The 20,060-nt window shown below is 40.0% G+C and overlaps 1 protein-coding gene across 9 annotated transcripts in view; it reads left to right on the top strand.

The window, feature by feature from the left end:
* The window catches only part of LOC133515902 (serine/threonine-protein kinase Doa), a 76,734-nt gene that overhangs the window by 39,885 nt on the left and 16,789 nt on the right, over positions 1 to 20,060 (top strand). For 3 of the 9 annotated variants that reach the window (XM_061848540.1, XM_061848541.1, XM_061848543.1), the window contains one exon: positions 10,920 to 11,046. In XM_061848540.1, the coding sequence (XP_061704524.1) occupies positions 10,920 to 11,046 (127 nt within the window). Of the gene's footprint in view, positions 1 to 582; positions 1,709 to 9,581; positions 9,877 to 10,647; positions 10,798 to 10,919; positions 11,047 to 11,075; positions 13,405 to 20,060 lie in introns of those variants that run through there. The other 6 variants (XM_061848535.1, XM_061848533.1, XM_061848536.1 and 3 more) reach the window with 5 other exon arrangements.

Here is a 20,060-nt window from a genome sequence, read left to right on the forward strand (position 1 = left end):
TGCATTGTATTATTGCATTAACCTAGAAATGTCGTGGTTAGATAGCGATATGTCTGTGGCGGTGCAGCTGGGATGTAGACAGGCGAGGATGTGTCCGCCGCGGGCCATATGGCAGCAGCGCTAGTAGCCTTATTAGGGACGCCTCCAAGGCGACACTCGATGCACTTATACGGCGTAATTGCTTCACGAAACGGGCTAACGTACAAAACGTCGTAATCACCACGTAATAAAGGATACTTAGCATTTTAAAAGATCTTTTAAAACTGTAGAGCGCAAAGCGTTTAAAGTTTGACCGGCTGCGTAACTGCATAAGAGATAAGGTAGGGCAAGCGGTTTGCGAGTAAGTTATGCAAGCGAGACGAGCGGTGGAGCGCTGCATGGCGGGTACTGCCTGGCGGGGCGGTTCGTTGACCAGTGCGTTGTCCCGCCGCGCGCGGCTGCCGCGAAGGTCGCGGCCCACAGCCCACAGACATCCATGCACCACACGCTGCACCTTCACGACTATCCGCAGAAATACGCCGCGAACTCCCTTCATCCCTAATTAGATCAACACGTCACCGTTCCCTCCTTTTTTCTGTACAGGTAGAGCAGCTATGTGTTCAGTGCTGAAAGTTTGATTGTGTAACTAGTTATTTTTAATTCATAGTGGAATTTTTGATCTCAAAATGGTGACTTCGAGAATACCGGCTTATTCTCTTAATTCGGAGTTCAACAGGGAGTTCAGAAGTTTCCGCATAACGCGAGCGACGCCGCGGTCGAGCCTATACGCGCCAGCCATTGTCCCCATCCACGAGTACCCTAGGGTCAGCGTTCACGAACGAAGGGAGGCGCTCAAAGCGGCGCTTGCCAAAGCGTGGTCATCCAAGAGCAGCGAAAAGAAAAAGCACGACACGTGGACCGTTCCCAACGAACAGAGCCGGACTGGTATCATGACCGCAGATTTCACCAACAAGTCGCAATATAAAAATGGCGTCAACGGCGAAGACGTTTCACGAGTTGCACTCGTCAAACATGAATTCGAAAGCAAAGATGTAGAACGTAGAGAATCGTTCGAAAATCGGGTGGAAGGCGGCCAGCCTGCAAGCTTTAGTTACAGCCGGCTCAACGGGAACGGTATAGACATACAAGAAACTCTCAAGAAGGGCTGTGATAAAGGTTTACACAGTAAACATTTAGGCTATACAGACTACTTAAATAATGTTCCTAAATGTAAAACTAGTTTCGAGAACAACTTCCTCAAACAGAACCACGAGGATCGTTACGGAAAACGAAATGGGTACGATGTGGCACTGAAGCGTACTGATAGAGATTTTAACCTTAACAATGTCGAATACAGCAGCCTAAATGGCGACACTTACGATTCTTTGAAGTATTCGCGAACTGCGAACGGAACAGAATCAGTGCAATATAAAAGTTACGGTAAGGCGGACACCGTTAAGAGTAAATTGCTCAGCACAGATAGTCCGAGAAGCGTAACGTCTTGCAACGGAGAAAAGTTGAATGGGTACGCAGGAGCCGAACGACGCAGCGCCAAAGAGCAACAGAGGCTGCTGACTAGCGGTCCCAAGTCCGTCGTGGAGCAGCGCCTGGCCGAGCGGCTCGAGGTCAAGGTGGCCGAGCTGCCGGCGCTGTACCTCGGCGTCGACTCCTGGACGCCCAAGTCCCACGCCTTCCAGAAGAGCATGCGCGAACACGAGTGGAGCGTATCGTATGTAACTCAATTTTGCCAAGGAGCAATGCATTTTCATGTTATTTACTAACAACCACTTTCCTAATATCCATTTGATCGTCCGATCCTACCTATATTTCTCAGGAAATGATTAGTAAATACTGACGGATACGCCAAGCCGTCAAGTGAATGGGAATAATAAGCTAGTTTTGCGATGCCCGAGTGCATCGACTTGCTAGTCTGGAGCGCGCGAGCCGGTCCCTGCACATGTTTCGCTAACCACCAACTTACCATAAATGCTCTACCGTTCTTACTCCATTGCTTATTTACTGTGAAATAATTCCAATTTCCTAGATATTTCTTTCTTTAACATTACTCAGGTTACGAAAAACGTCACTTATTTGAACTTTCATAGATTTGTTGGAAAGTTTTGATTTGATGGATTGTGCAGATTATGATGTTTTATTTGTTTTCGATTAGAAGTATCCTTATGTAGATGCATAATATATTAAATGTTCGGCGACAAAATTAGGATCAATTACATTCTGGATCGGAAATTGACCCATAAATTGTGGTCATATATGAAGTGGTCTGATTTAATTGCCTAAGTATATGTGTTTTTAACAAGAAGTCAACATATGGTTGTACAGAATTTTAGCTACTATATGGAAGTACAAGTTGCATACCTATGAGCAGATTCTGACGTCATTAAGTGTCATATAACAATTAAAAATATTTACTCACGCAATATTTACTTACCCCATACAAATCTACTGAGGACCCAAAATCGCCATAAAAAAGACCTGTGGGGTGAGCTGTGTGCTTTTCAGGGTGATTACTGATTACATCCTAAACAAACTGCGTAGGCGTGGTCAAAAAGAAATTAGTCAAGGATTATAAAAAATTACTCATGACTTGTATTGATGAGCTTTCTCTATTTTAAGAACTTTCAGTTTCCCTTGTATGCATTCAATATATTTTAATTCTTCTTAAGCCGATACGCTACGTTCGTTAGCAGAATAATCTGTTTGCTCATAATGCAATTTTATAATTCAAAGTGACAGCCTCCGAGTAGTTTGGCGGGTTGTGCAAATTGTTGCACAATTTAGCGTGAGTCACCTTCATTGCGCTTTATTCCATCCTGCTGCTGCCCGGGTTGCTTAACCTCGCTACTCATTATCGCCATTTCGCCGTGATGCTAAACGCATATTGAAGTCAAATATTCATTATTTAAAACAATTTCATTTTCGTTAAGTACTCCCAAAATATAATCTTGTACACCTTTTTCCAAATTGGTTTTGCTAACATAAGTAGTTTATAGTATTGCTTAATGTGAAATTCTTAACCGTGCCATTTTCGTGGTCACGTTTTAAAAGAATTAGTTAGAGTTTAATGGTATTCAATATCGGGTAGTTGGCAGAGGTGCTGCCGTGTACCTACTTCAAACAACTGGAAACGCCATTAAAATCTGCTACCACTTCTACAAAAATGTGTCTATGAAATTCATTTTATGTTAAAATTTAACAGCTATCAAGTTTTATCTGCGAGACAGGTGACCGAAAGAGAAGTGCTGACAACAGCACACTTGCACGGCGGAAAAGGCATTAATTACTTTTTAATACAGTTGCTCAAAAAGTGCTACTTTACATAGCTGTTCGTTCGCAATGTTGTTTTTTGCGAAGCACTAGGCTTTTTACTTTTCGAACTTTTTAAATTTATATCTGACCGTAATCGACGTCCACACCAAAGAGTTTGGATGTCCAAATACTTTATATATTTTTTTTATTTCGCCATTACACGTTTGTTACGTCCGAAAAATATTATAACACGATATAAATTAAATATTTATTTGTTATTATGCAAATTAAATGTTGTATAATATGATATTTCACTAAAACAATAATTGTGTTACAACTTAATTTTCAACACACTTGCTCAAAACGACGTTTTTATTCCACCTTTTTTTTACTCATAATCCTAGATGTTTGCGTGTTTTTTCAGTATATTATAACAATCGTGCTTTTTCATTATATTATCCGACTGAGTTAAGAAGGTAACTCATTGCTAATAATATGCACGGAAACGGAGCCTTGGTCGAGTAATTATTTTTTTAAAACCAATTATTAGGTTTTAAATGTTAAGTTCAAAGAGGTTTTATCACACCAAACATAATTTATGGATTAAATTATCTCGTAAATTCCATTAATTAATTAATAAACATAACATTTCATCTATTTGATCTCCATCTGTCGAATAGAAATACGAAAATATTTGTTTTATTACTTTTATTTTTATTGGCCGTTTGTCGATTTCGTTCGCGCCTTGCGCGCGCATTGGACTCGTACGTATTTTCCGTATTTGTCATAAAATTGAAATAGTTTTGCATGTTTTTAGTTTATATATTGACGAAAATGTCATTTGGTGATATATTTTTCTTTCTTTCGTAGAAGTAATGAACTGATATAGTACATTTCAATGCAAGTGTGCAAGTACGAAAGAAACAAAAATATATCACCAGGCGCGGTCTAAAAGGTATCAAAATTAATTTGACTGATAAAACTACATTTTCCACAAATAGTGTTACGAAACACTACTTAGTGCGTGACTTTCATGAGCTATCAGTCACGTAAGTGATCGCCGCAATAGTTAATTGTTTTCTTCATATTTGTAAAATCTGTAATAACAAACTAAATGACACAATGGAACGTAAATGCATTCGTCCATTGAGATTCATTTCGATAGTTTGAGTAAATGTTCAAGGCCTTGTTCTGTTTAGCTGCTCGGAAAGGATTTGTCAACTCCGTTATCTGTATTGTAATGTGTCTTTGTTCCACTTCTCTTGTCACCCTCAAATGAGCACTGCAACGTTATTGTTATGGCCTGGAGAAGTGTAGAGAAAGTGTCTTCAATATGTTGCGGTGAAGCTTTGTAGCTTCTCCGCGAAATCTTGAGACATTTTCACTAAATAATATGTGAAAATATATCAAATAGTAAAATACATAAACGTGTAATACAAGTTACGCCTAAACCGTACTGAGCGTTTTGTGTTAAACCTAAATACATTAACCTTTTCGCCGCCACGTCACGTCAATGAAGTAATAAAGTGTCATCAACGCCACGTCAAAAATTGCACGTATACAAATATGGAGGTAGGATGGTAGAGGCAAGGAACAAAATCTCTATATACCAAAGTGTCCGAAAAAAAACTAATAGGTGGCGCTACAATACCTAGAAAACTTGAGAAAAAAATAGAATCATAGACAGCGCACTTCAACTCCGTCAATAACGCCTGGGTTTTTAGCTACTCTAGCGCTACTCTGGAGAGATTTGGAACTATTATTTATAGCTGACAGCTGGACACTTTTGCAACAGTTCTGCCTATGGAGATTTTGTTCCTTGTCTCTACCTGCCATATATACAAACCTGACCAAAACCACGACTTGATATGAAGTCGTGGCGTGTGGGGCACGAAATGTACTGACAAAATCAAGTCAATAGCGGCAAAAAGGTTAGAGAATAGTTAGATCGATGTTTAGTGTCACACGTTACATTAATATAAAATACGAATCTATCCGCGATTTTTATAAAAAATAAGATTTACTTAAATAATATTAAGATAAAGGCTTAGGATTAGTGTTATTATTATTTAGACGTACAGTCACGTCTGAAAATATCGGTACAAAAAATGTGCCAAAAATATGTAGACACTACCTTAATATATGGGAAATAAAGTCGTGTATACATATTTTTGTCACTTTTTTCGTATCGATATTTTTAGACGTGACCGTACACATTATAACCTTTTAGTAAATGCGCGTACATTTATGACGGATAGAAAATAAGTTGTTTGGTTAGTACGTTGGACAAATGTCAAATGTGGGTCCGATCAACTTTCACTGTAGACTGGCCCCACTCGGTACCACAAACACGTGCCGGCACCATACCCAACAACGGACGTCTCTTGCATGTGTTTATGCAATTTCTTTACGACTTCTAACGTAACATTTAAAATCGTTTAGAATAATCTCGTATTCAACATAGTAGGCAGTGGGCGGCACCTAAAAATTGTCGGGCGATTAGTTATAATAAATAGTCTCACCTTAATGCTAGGTATTTATTTATTGCAGCTCGATTCGCTAACTAATTAGGTACATACCGGTTTATTTTAGTCACATTTCGTAATAAACTAATTTGCCTAAAGGTCATCATATATTTTCTATTGGTTTGGTAAATGAGAGTGAGTATGTTGGGATTTCCATATATTGATGTAGATAAATAGAGAAACTATCGTAGCTACAACTAAAGCTAAACTAAGTAATAGAGTAAAAGTAATTACCTACAAAATGCGTACATCCGACGGCATATGGAGAAATCGTTAATTCGGCAGCAGTCTAATTTGTTCAACGCTAGAAAGGAGTCATGGTTGTCATTGACCCGACGACCGCCGGCGCGGGCGGTGTTTTTTAGTCGCGCCCGTACTGACACAGTTCACAGAATCTGCTCATCCGGCACGGCCTTGTCGGCGGCCGACAACCGACCAACTTGACACCAAATACAAACAATTTTCCAACTATGGAAATATTTCCACAGAACTGGCGCAATGGTCAAGAATCTGCTCTCTACAGATATCGAAAAGTTTTAATATGTGGACTCGATTCTTTGTACTTGAACGAAATGGTAGATTGTGTATCAAGGGAGCAAAATGATATATTTACAGCGTGAGCATACATTGAATCCTGAACGAAGCGAAGGATTCTATAAGCTCAGATTCAAGTGTTAACGCCCAAGGTGGAAATTTTTGCAACCATGCGACACATATTGCTTTCACATCACCTATGAGGAAGCTACATGTAACTTACATAGGTACTAACAGATAAATTAAAAGTACAGTTCTTATAGTATGTACCGTGGCAAGTAATATCTTTTCTAAGACAGCAGCAAACGCCTAAAATGATACAATGAAAATCAAGTGTATCATTTTTCTAGTAACATGTATTATTAGCTCTTACTGTTTGAACAAAAAGCTTCGGAAGAGTACTATGAAGACTGATCTCATTATTATAAGTAATGTAAAGTTTTTGAAATAATTATTTACTAATGGTTTACGTTTTTACGCTAATTAACTAATTCACTAATTAATTAATTAAAAATACTTTAATAAATAAAAAATGATGAAATATTGTTTAAGGTAGAAAAATACTTAGTACGCACGTAATCGATTATATATGCATACTTATTTCATATGTCTTAGTGTTAATATTTTATACTGGCAATAAAGTGTCCTTGAACAGAAAATTGGCACCAGAGAAGAACAAACCCATTTCCGAATAGGTTATGTGAAAAATTAATTGTAAACTGCTACATATTCATTTGCAATATTCCTCGAACAAGTAATTCACTTGTTAGTTCATATCCATGCATTCTGAACTTTCGGTTCCACTATCATTTCGATTTCGTTATTCCTTTTAAAATGCAGTTGGTCCAGACATATAGACATAACGTCGGCTAAAGTCGCAAACCTCGTAACTCCTCTAGGATGAGGTATGCAATGCAACTTTTAGGTATTATTGGATAAAGTAGCAAATCCCTAATGTCCTTTAATAGAGTTACGAGGTTTGCGACTGTAGCCGACGGTGTGATCCTTAAAAAAACGTCTTTAGAGGATATGAGAGTTGCGACCCTGAGAATTTCAGGTGAATATCTCAATGGCTTTAACGGGGGCTTCTAAAATTAGTGCGATAAGGACAAGATTTAAAGTTCAAAATTTCGTCGTACAATCGTAACATGAAATCAAAATGGTAATTAAATTATCTGAGTTGGACTGTTTTTTGGGCTAATAGATATCAGTTTTTAATATTTAATACCATGCTTTTGCGATGTTTGAAGTTCTAGCGCTTACAAAAAGAAAAATAGCAGAACAGTCCGGCACAGATATTGATAATCTGTGTTGAGAAAATCATTGCTCTAGGGTCAAAAACCACTGAGGATAGAGTCCAGTACTTTGGTATGGAGAAATGACCACTCCTATATCCTCTTAAGACCAAGAAAAAAGTGGCAAGTGTGTTACCGGCACAGAATTGGCGTGAAACCTTGACCGGACGTGGTCATGTCACGTTGGGTTATGATTTCGTAAGCGAGTCGACTCGCAGTTTCGGCCCGAGATCGATTATGGTCATTGTGCCACGACGTTTCACTCTCGGTTTCACGATCTGAACTTGTAAACAGTTTTCGCTTGTTTTGTTGATGTGCTTGTGATGTTGGATATCTATATTTTAATTATATTATGACAGTTATTCATCTATTAGTACTATAATATAATGCATCATTGTTTCTAAATCTGATTGTTTATTTTTTTATACAATAGTCTCTAGCGAATTATTATTAAATAGTAAACAACGATAGTTCCACATTTACCATTTCAAATACCTGCTTTTAGGCAACTAGAGCTATTTGATAGCTGTAATAAAGAATTATAAATAATTAAATTAATGGAATTTCCGGTAGCTATAATATAATTAATCTATTAATATTACCTAAGTGTAATAAGCCGTATATACCTAGTAAAGGAAATATCTATTGCTTTTCCTTCTCAATACACTGCCATGAAATGTGTAATGAACTCCACCAGTAAGCAGTGTTTTCATATACTTGAACATGTGTTACAGGTTCCAAGTTACATACTCATGTAGTTACGTAGTCGGCTTTCACCTTCGACGAGCAACCACCTCAGGTTGCCCGTCGTAATTAAAGCTCCCTGACCGGCAGTTTTACAAGACGAGCGGAAGGAACCGACCGACCTGGCGCTTTCCATTCCACCAATTAAAAAGAAAACAAGACCTTAATGAGCGAAATTAAGCCAGCCGTTAATAAAATTCATAACGAGAACTTTCAGATGTTTTAAATCACGAGCTGCAACTATTCGTCACTGATGAGAATTTTTCGTAAGCATTAGTTTCTTAAAGAGAGATTCTCAAGCTGGTTTTTGCAGTAAACATAACAGATACTGCGAATCGATAATGTTGACGTCGTCAGTCGTTGAAAGTGAACGCTGCGTGTTTGTATTCGCGACGTATCGTTTGAATCTGACGCTTGGCTTTGTCCATCATTGAAACGCGCCGACGCGACAATAGTAGCTATTCAACGGAAGTACGTAAACGTGACTTCAACATTTTATATTCAAACCGTTCACTATCTGATAATAGTGATAATGCCTCACCTCCTGTTGCTGAAATTATTAACGTGTCACAAGCCGTCAGATTTAACTTACATGCGGTTTCATGCCTATCTGAAACAATAATATTTCATAATGCACCTGCATTGTAATGCCTTAACTTCATTATGCACGTGCAGAATCGATCACATGAGCTGCCATTGAGACGTGTTAGTTCAAGTTCAACGTGTGGTGCTAAACACAATGTGACATTTAAATGCTGCCATTTATTAGGCGCCGCCCGCGCAGCTCTGTTGGCGCTAGTTGACGACTCGACCGAGCTTGGAATTGGATCGTTCGTGAATGCAGATAACTTAATCTAACGTGTCGCATATGGCCATCCATCTATCGTTCTGTTCACGCCTTCATTAATGCAAGGCTTCCCAACTGAATTGTTATATTAAATCTCAAACAGATTTTTACGAGTAAGTTATTCTCAAAACAGTTGATAATCCTGTAGGTAGTCAAAATAAGGTTTTTCGTAACTTGGTTACTATTTGAAGGGTCTAATATTGAATGACTTCAGTTCACGTAAAAAATGTTTAAGGTGGAAGAACTTTATTTCTCAAAAGAAGATATATAAAACTTCACTTAAAAGACAATTAAATTAATTATAGATAGATGATTCAACTACTCTTTACTAGATGTCGCCACTTATAAGAGATTATCACTGTCTACTTAAAATTGGCATAATCTCACACTTCTAGTCATGTATGCTATATTTAACTCTTTAATGTCTCCGTCGGTTGGTAAACCAATTACGTAAAGTTAATTCTATTAGAAGTGAGAGCGCCACTTACACATTCTTGTAGTTGCAGTTCAGGTTAGTTAGCCGTTCATTCCCTACCCTCTTCTTAACTGGTACATATTTGTATTTAAGATAAAATTGGACCATGATGTATATCGAACAATTAGACGAGGAGTGTGATGATGGTGCTCAATTGATAAGGTTTTTCGATACGCTTCTCTATAGTCCACAACACATGAGGGTTTGTTGGTAAGTCACATTACCAGTCTGAAACCAACCCATGGCGTGACAAACGTTCGCGCCCGTCAGAAACGAAAACTAGTTTGTTTGCAAGACCCTGTCAACTTTCATCATTCCAAATAGTTTACGCCTACGAACCGTAAAGAGATTTTCAATATTAGGTATATGCAGATTTAAGGTCAGGTAAACTGTTCTCAACAAAGTTAACTCGTTGCACCTATACCTATAAGCTCAAGTATGCACCTATATCTCTATCTCAAACACGCGATCTAATGTTAACCTCGTGGGTTTTTTATTCATAATAATAACGTTTTACCTAGATAGATTGTTCAGTTAAATATGAAGTTAGTTGACGCGAATTTATTGTATGTCGCTGTATCTAAGCAATCATGCCGCGCGTACGACGGTGGTCGTGCTGATTCGATTGGCAGTACGCCGGTGACCGCAGCCCACGGCGGGTCCCTGTCAAGTGTGGCGTACTCTTGACATGCCTCGCTTCGCTTTACAATGGCAGTTCTTCTCGACCCTCTAACGCAACATTCGCTATCATTCAAAGAAACAGTCGACCGCGATACACGTCATCTGTTAACCTTGGCTTGCTAAATATTTATTTTTTGCTCGACAATGCAGCGGATTTAGTGCTAACATTTTTACGATTATATTGATTGATCAGTGTATACTTTCATAATTATTGTTGCTATTATATCGTTAAATGATGAGTGAATAAGAAAGAACTTTATAAATAGCATTGTTATGTACAAATGTTTCACTGTAATCACCAGTGGAATCTAAGGTTATTAAAGGCCTAGGCACGGGGCGACGTCGTTGGGCTGCTCTATGCGCGGTCCTACGCGTCTGTTGCGTGCCGCCTCCCGAACAACTCGCGCAGCTCGTAGACCCTCACTCCGGTGGCAGAGGACGATCGACAACGTTAGTAACAGCTCCGCGTTCCCAGCACGCTCTAACCTCACCTCAACATTATTTGTATACGATTCGTTATCGTGTTACCTATTCACTAACCCCCTATAGCCTATTGATCGATGATTTCGCAGCTCGGAGCACTCGTGGAGGCGGCGAAATGAACGCTCCAAACGTTCACATCACAGGCGATCGCCAACTTCACACAGGCGACGGAGACATCACCGAGACGAGTCTTCACCACGTTCACCCCCGGAACAGGTCAGTAACAGTTCCTTATTTCTTAATTTAAGGAGAAGTATGAAAGGATTTTTTCTTTATACCCAACGCTCGTCATCACCACAAGTGTTCACCCAAAACCCTGTCTGTTAGTCGTTCATGATAACGTTAGCTCGTGTACCTGTCGAATGCAAAATGCGGAACTAGAATAAAGCGCGAAACGTCAGCGCGCCCGTTTGGGATAACGTGCGGGACGGGTTTGGATTGTAAACGCGCGTGCGCCTTCGCCCGTGAAGATGTGCGCGAGAGACGGCGACCTCCTCGCGCTTGCGCCCGTTCTATTTGCGTTCGCCTTCGTCAGTTGGTACGCCTTCAGTCAGTCGCGAAGCTCTGCCGGCCGCCTGGCGCGCTTCTCCCGACGCCCCGAAATACTCGCCCGCCGCGCCCGGCCGCGCGCGAGCGCGAGCCATGGCTGACCAACCGTCGCGTCCGCCTCCTAACAATTTACTCTTCTGCGGGCCCCCGCCCGCCCTTCCGCCCGTTCTTCTCTTACCGGCAAACTACCCGCTCGCAACAAGCGCACTGCCTGCCCAACCTGACAGTGCCCCAAGTCTAACAAACAATGAAAATACTCTACACGAAATAAACAACGTGGGTGTGCCAACTTACAACTCTCAATTTGAAACACATGCGGATGACCCCGAGCTACAGAAGGACCTTTATACGCAGCCTGTGTTACCAGCTTTCAATAGCAATTTTAGAAGAACAAATAGTTTCGACGCATCATACATATACAATGAACTAGAAAATGAAATTGAAATTACACCACGGCTGTGTAGGTCTGAGCCAGACTTATCTAAATGTGGGTTAATGGTTGAACCTGAAGTTTTTGTAGAATATGAACCCCACGACCCTGCTCCGCTCGTACTTAATAATCCGTTTTATGACGGAGCATACGCCCTAGGCCCCGCACAATACAACCAGCCAATAGTCATGTTACCTGATAATTACATGGCGTTTGAAGACTGCTTCGTGCCAACGTGGAATTACAAACCAGAACAATTTGTTGACAGAGAAATGTATTATGACGGTTTACCTATGATACCGTCCAACGATCCTTGGGCCATTATGCAGTATGGTACAGACAATGCTGCATTTGAATATTACACTCCTCATTACGACGAAAACGCAATTGGAGATCATAAAGATATACATTACATGCCATTGAATGACATTGAATATGCGATACCTCAATACATGAGTTTGCCAGTGGTAGAAGAACCTAAAGTTGAAACGTATACGGATAGTCAACCGTCAGCAACAACAACTACTGGTTATAACGAACAAACCGAAGACGACAAATGTTTACGAACTGAACACGATCAAAGTTTACGCACTGAAGATGCAACAACAACTTGTCTTTCAAGTGTTTCTAATCAAGAAATTGGCGATAGTGAAAAAGTCTGCGGTGTAGACTCTATCACCGATAACAGACAATCATCAGTCCAAAGTGAAGGGTCGTTAATCGCAGATACCTCGATCGATGTTACGTCAAGCTTGGCTTTCGTACCGACCAGCCAAAGTTCAGAGACGCCCCTCGGCGGCGACGCCACCAGCGATGATGACACATCCCCATCCTCCACCGACTATCACGAGGCTTCTGCTCTCGACCTAGCTCAAAGTCTCGACGAACTGTCTTCTTGTGAAAGCACAGACTTTTCACAAAGTAGGGACGAGATTTCGCCGCTTATTCCTAATCCACCAAAATTTGACGAAATAGTGCCAAGTGATGTTAGTAACCGTGTGAAAGATGAAAACTTAGTTTCAAATAAAACATCAGTTAATATTCCTAATAAGCTCATTCCAAATAATACCAATGTGCCTATAATTAACGTAACTAATAGTTTACCAGATACAATAGACTCTAAAACAGATGTAACACCAGGCATATCAGTTGAAAAACACCCCATTGTACCTGTCTCTGAAAATAATGAACAAGTTACAAAAGTGAGTGAATCGTTATATTGTATAAATAATAATGAACAAATCATAGAAGCTAGTCAAATTGTGAATACCAGTGCTGCAAAAGTCAGTGTCCCCGAAATATCGCCCATAACACCCCCGCATCCGCCGGCAGTGCCGTCTTCTTGGTTAACTAACAAAACATCGGTTTGTGACAATGAGAAAGATGCAGTGCCTTACACATCACCTCAAATACAAATAGAACATGTAGAGGCGTCAACAGTAGTGGAAAAGGATGCTAAATTTCCGCTAAACCAGCCATCTTTCGAGAGCAAGCCGGCTCCAGCTGAACCCAAGCCTTCCTGCTCTTTTGTGCCACTTGTTGTACCACCACACGTGCCCCAATTCAAGCCGAAAGAACCACCTAAAGAAGTAGAGGTCAGACTCATATTTAACTTAAAAAAGTGTGTTTATAAAACTACAAAAAAAAAAATTGTTTACCATTATAATTTTATTGGACATTTCTAATCAAGTATGTCCGCTATTTTGAAGCATCTATGTACGCATTGCGCTACTGCTACTACCATTCGTGAATATTGAGAGCATGTGTATCTATTTTTGCACATTATCAGGTCAAGGATTGGTATTCTTAACAATCAGACATTTAACCACGCTGTTGAAATAGCTGCATTAAATATTTTAACTAATGAAATGCATACTCTCAGATTGCTGTTTCGCTGCATAATATTTTACACAATAACAAAATCATATGCATGTATGCCCTCATTTAGATGTTAAATTCAAATTAATTAGAACCTATGGCCATTTTAGATTTAGGTTAATTCCGCATGTTTTCGGTGATATAGTTGGCTTATGTCATGACATGAATATATACGCAATGAAATTTTTATGAAGCCATCGGCTGTAAACAAATCCACGTACATGACAACGAAAATAGTCTTAGCAGCTGGTACAAGTATGCGATTCCAATGGCGTTCGCTAGATGGCGCCACGTGGCGCATATTCGCGCATTCAAAACAACGCATGCGCACAGGAATAGTATCGCGACGATCACCTTCACCTAGGCGAAGCACCTCACGCCCGTTGTTATGATTACACCCGACCCTCAAACGCGCGCCGCCCACTCGATGAGAAGACAAAGCTTTATCCATGCACCGACATGACAAGATACCCTCAACACCTCACTTTACGAAATTTCGTTTATCTGTCAACTGCAACCGCGTCATTCAAAACAAAGTCATATTTTTATACAACAGTAATCATTTAATAAACCAGACGTTTTAGATTGTCGTTTTGCGCTGTGTAACGTTTTATTGCTTTTGGCGGTTTGTGCATTCTATTGATAGTGAAATTACTGAATGGGGTAGAACCCCCCTTGACAAAAACTTTCCAAGCGCGACTAGTAGTAATGTACCAAAATAGGTTTTGTATTTTAGGTACAGTAGCGGCAAAAAATCTATCATATTGCAATTTTTTGCAGGCATTCTTTCGAAAATTTGTGAAATTATAGACTATATCGCCAGAATACCGCGAAAAGTCGAGTTGGATCGAACTGTCATTTTCATACGCCCCTATATTGTAAATTTCATCGAAATCTCAAGAGCCGTTTTGGAGATATTTCTCAAAAAAAAAATGAAAAACTATGATGATTCTTTGCCGCTACTGTAGGTTGGTAAATTTGTCATAATATCGCATTTTATTTCAATACCTATCGTCAAATTTCATCTGTTCGAATTAAAAGACTTATCTACTTCTTACTTATCCATGTTGTACGTCCAAGTATCATTTACAAACTGTAACCGAAGCCAGGGTCCAAAACAAAGGGTCCACAAAAGCGTAACGACCTTTGTCTCTTTAGACGGGAAGCACACAACTGACAGAACAGAGGCAAACGGATTCAATAATTATTCTCCATTGGCGATTCCTATACTGATTTGTGTATTTATGCGGTTTTTAGGCACTCTTCCGCAAAGGTAGTACACTCGCGTGCAAAAGTATTGCATCACTTTGCATTTTTTCAACTGCACCCAATATCTTTGTAATTCTAGAGCCGATTCTGAAAATTTTGGTGTCAACTGAAAGCTTATAATCTAACGCATTAGAAAATTGGGAAATTTAATGAAATTTCAAATCTGAAGACTGAAAAAAATCAGAAACTGAAAGTAGCGACATAATGGTCGAGAAATAAATTTAGGACAGTTAAGAATAAGTCATTTATTTAATACAAAATAAATTATTATTATTAAATTAATACCTGGTGTTGCCACTCCTAGCCCTCCTCACACAAATCAAGCGGTTTTCATAGACCTAATTAATTTTCTAATGAAATCTTGTGGAATAGCGTCCCACTCCTCCAGCAAGGCTCCCTTCAGCTCCTCAACATTGGCCGGGGCAGGATTCCGCTTCCGAATCCTCCTTTTCAGGTAGTCCCACACGTGTTCAATGGGGTTAAGGTCCGGGCTCATCGCTGGCCAGTCCATGGTGTCGATGCCCACTTCGAGAAGGTAGGCTGCGGTGGCCCTAGCGGTATGACACGGGGCATTATCCTGCATTAGGATGAACCCCTCATCAAAAATACCGGCATAAGGAACAACATGTTCCTCAGGATGTCAGTAATGTATTTTGCAGCGGTCAATCCACCGCCACGGCCCCCGCCAGGCACGAAAACCAGCTCTGTACGCGCGTCGTAGGAAACGCCGCCCCAGAACATCACGGATCCACCGCCATAGGCGACCCTTTCGGAGAAGCAACATTGGGCGAACCGTTCTTCTGGCCTTCTGTAGACTCTTCCTCTTCCGTCACATCCATTCAAACATATTCTGCACTCGTCCGAGAAGAGAACTGGGGTCCATTGCTCAATGGTCCAGTCCATATGATTTTCTGCAATCTCTCTTCGGGCTGTACGGTGTCGCGCCAGGAATCTGGGCCCCGTTGCAGGCCTCCTGGGTGTCAAGTTCGCTTTCTTGAGTCTTCTTCTTATTGTCCACTCACTGGCAGCCACTCCTCGTATCTCACGCAGACGTTGCTGGATGGCAACGCTTGTCAGGTGTCGATCTCGGAGAGATGTTGTGACACTGAAGCGGTCGGCCCTCTCTGATGTACACTTTTTGCGGCCGCTTCTTGGTCTTGAAGTAAAGGATCCAGTCCGTTGGAACCTCTGGTAAACTCTGCAAACTGTAGATTGACTTAAATTCAGCGTGGCAGCTACTGAACGTTGGCTACGCCCCTCTTGCAGGAGCTGGACGACTTGGCGGACTTCAGCTTCAGTGGTTTCCATTTTTCACAGGTCTTCTTCACGGGAAAATATGCGGAGATGTGTACCGGTCAACTTTTGATAAGTGACTGATAACAACCCCTCCCCTACCCCCCGTTTTATAGGGGTCAAGGGTAGCGCAACTCGTGCGCGTGATAACGCGAAACCGCTCACAAATCGGGAAAATGCCGATAATTTGAAAAATACTGGGCCGTTTTCCATATTTTTTAACTTTTCGTAAAGCTAAAACTTCAAGGGACATGATCCCATTAAAATAATTAATCGAAAATAACCGGTTTACAAAATTATTGGGTGCAGTTGAAAAAATGCAAAGTGATGCAATACTTTTGCACGCGAGTGTATGTTACTATACATTTTCGGAAAACTAAAATTGATAAAATAAAATAATAATTAACTTGATAGGTCTAGGATTCTACCTAGAACTAAAGCCTTCGTCTCGATTACGCCGTACGTTGCATTGTATGTCAAGGAAATTTCAGGCAAGCCGCTGGGAATCGAGTTGTATCGAGGCCCTGCACTGGAGAGTATTCCCATACAATCTGACGCTATACGCAGCAAACGGATTAACGGGGACCAATTCATAAGCCATGTACACCATAAACTTCCTTAACATTGCCCGCCTCATTGCCTGGTAAAAACAATCCGTACCTACTCGTAAAGTCACTCACTGGAACATTTGACTAATAGATAATAATCAAGAAGCGTCCGCTTCAATTGTTTTGAATTGTACTACGAATTTTAAATTGAAACCCGCCTCCAGCTAGTTCGAGTCAGTTTTGCGAATGAATCAGACGTCCCGCAACTTCATTACAACTGAAGAAATCATTCTGACGAACGACCCACATTGTATAGGTACAGGTTCAATACTCCAACTCGAAATTTCTCTCATTACCGTGTTACGTGACTGTACACAGCTATGTACTGTTTAATGTTAATAAGGCCGTGTTATCTTCTTCCTTGTTAACAGTTATCTTTTGTCCTTCTGGATGTTTTTTTAGAGTTTATGTCTTATTCCGTAATTATTAGTAACATTATATTACACTTGACGATTGCTCAACAGCAAAGTCAAGAGTTCAAGTTCGCCGGTATAAGATGTATGTAGGCATGTCGGTATCGCCTATAATCAAAGCAGGCGAGTGGCACGCTCGCAGATATGGTCTGATAAATGCGGTACGCCGTTTCGTAGCCCACCTATCTATTTGGTAATGCCCAGTTCCTTCCGGCCGACCTTGCCCGTATCGCTTACTGCGTCTCTGCGCCGGCCACCTTCAGTTAATTCAATCAATTTTATGTAGCCCTCGTGAGACACACGATTACTTCATGCTTATTTTTATTAATAAAAATCGGAAAATTACTTTAGCAAGAGTATTTAGTCATGATAATTGCTTTAATGTCAAATGTTTCTGCAAAAACCGTCATTAATTACTGGCGGGAATAAAACATGTGTAAATAATCTATCTAATCCTTGAAAAGTTCAGGTTAAATATCGACACGGACAAAGTTAAAAAAAGATGTACACACTACCTTAATGTACGGAAATAAGGTCGTGTATAGATGTTATTGGCACTTTGTATGTGTCGATATTTAATACCTTGACTGTGCCTATATTTAAAGCGTCGGTAGCGCGCTTGTGAGACAACTGGGAAACGTGTACGTCTACTTACCACACCAGTCTGGTGGTGTGGGTCGTGCGCTAGTTACGCTACAGTCACTACACTAATACACCTTATAATAAAATGTTTGTTTTTTTTTACATTTCCTAATAAAAATAGCAGATTTCTTGCTTTTCTATACTTAGGTCATAAGTTCTGTCACAAAGGTTTTTACTGATAAAATTTAATAAAAAACGTTTGTCATGTTTTAAAAGCTTATTTTATAAATAACTGATCATTGATCAAAACGTAATATAATTAGTTTGAAATTTAGATTGCGTCTTTATTTACTACTTGCTTATTTTGGGATTGTCGTTAGACGTGAATACGCGGCTGGATTGTGATTTCAGTAGTCGAGTTTTAGTTTTTGAACTTATTTGTTGTATTTACTGAACTTTTTCTTATCTATTAACTAATGTTGATCATAAACGGGGCGGTAAATTTCTGATGGGCCCCGGTCGGCAAGAGCACACGCTACGCCGCTGTATCACCAGCATTTAGTTCTCCGACAAGTCCGTACTTCAGGTTACCCCTTCAAACTTAGGGTATTTTTCAGTGACACGCTAATTTTTGACTGCCATCCAACGAGTAGGTTTGGTAAAACTCGTACAGTTGCAATTTTGGCAAAACCAATACACATAAATTATAGCAGTCAAAACCTTTTTGACAGAACTTATGACCCGACTACATTACGACGACGCCAAGTACGGATCTGACTTTGATTTTCATTTTTGTTTTTTATTATTTCTTTAACTCATCCACCGTCGCGTTCACGTCGGCAGAAAAGGTACGTCTCCCGTTAACAGCTCCGATATCGCTTAATGGATTTCATAGAAAATATATGAAAAATAAAATAAACGCGTGGGACATAAAGGCTTTTGACAATTTGACGTGTTGAGAGTTGAGGGATTAATGAAGTTAGACCCTTTTAGACATTCATTCGTTCCTCCATAAAAATAGGATAAAATGACGCCATACAAAATCTAAGCAACATGCGTATGGCGATACCTAAGTGGATATTGTGGTGTTTATTCAAAGAAAGGTATGTGTAATTGCGTTGCTCAAGGAGTTGTCGACAATTAACGGGCCGCCTGAGCGCGGATAAATCCTGTTCCAACCGAAAGATTCCATTACGATTCTCCGCTCCATTGGTCTGTACTCCTCAATCTGTCGCGGCACCATACAGTTCGCTTCAAGACGACCAACGCGAATACTCGCCTCAAATTCTGCCACAACCGTTTTAATGTGTTTTTTATTTTGTTTTATAAAAATATAATCTTTATTATCCATTGTTATTGGATGAAGATACGCCGCGCACTGGGTGGTTGTATCGCCCCCGCGTTACAGTTGCGAGGCAGCCGGCCGGCTGAACGCCCGCCGCCCTAACTTGGGCGCTGTTCCGTGTAAACCGTGTGATGTGTAGTGATAACGCAATGACAGAACTAGTAATAAAACACCAGCATATAAGGCTGCCTCCCTCCTTGAGGTTCACGTCTTTCTATGAACTTTACAAGCGGTTTCTTAAAGATCATGGGTGCAAGTGGCATGATGTAGTTAAAGTGCTTTCCGCGGTAGCTGAAATACTTTTCGATGTGGATGGTGCGTGTAGTGGACTAGGTTCCAAGGTCAGTGTCATCTCTATAAAGGAATCCCTCATATTATATTGGCATCACTTCATGCCATTATTTTGCTGCTTCAGTTTAATTAACTAACTACTTTTCTTATTTACAGCCAAGGCCAAAAGTATGGAAACACGGTTGTTTTCTTTAATATCTCATGTTTCTGTCTTTGTTTCATAATTGTAACCTAAAATTTACGTTAAGCAACCACAAAAGCATTATTGTCAAAAGCATAAAAAAAGAATTAGGAAAAAGTAACATAATTATACCCTTTTAATTGCTTTGAAAAACTGGCAAATACATTAGCCACAATTTGAGTAATTTACTTTTAAAATGTTCTACTGTTATATTTACCATATTGTTTCTAATGAGTAGTATATATTACATCACTTAAAAATCATACTTTTCTATTAAAATATAATCTTGTTTCTATACTTTTGGCCGGGAGTGTAAATATATTTACATTTAGTAATATTACGTTTAGCAAATTATAAATCTATTAGATTATGTTTTCGAGTAAATTGAGTC

This window comes from Cydia pomonella, chromosome 3 (assembly GCF_033807575.1).
Source record: "Cydia pomonella isolate Wapato2018A chromosome 3, ilCydPomo1, whole genome shotgun sequence".
Lineage (NCBI taxonomy): Eukaryota > Metazoa > Arthropoda > Insecta > Lepidoptera > Tortricidae > Cydia > Cydia pomonella.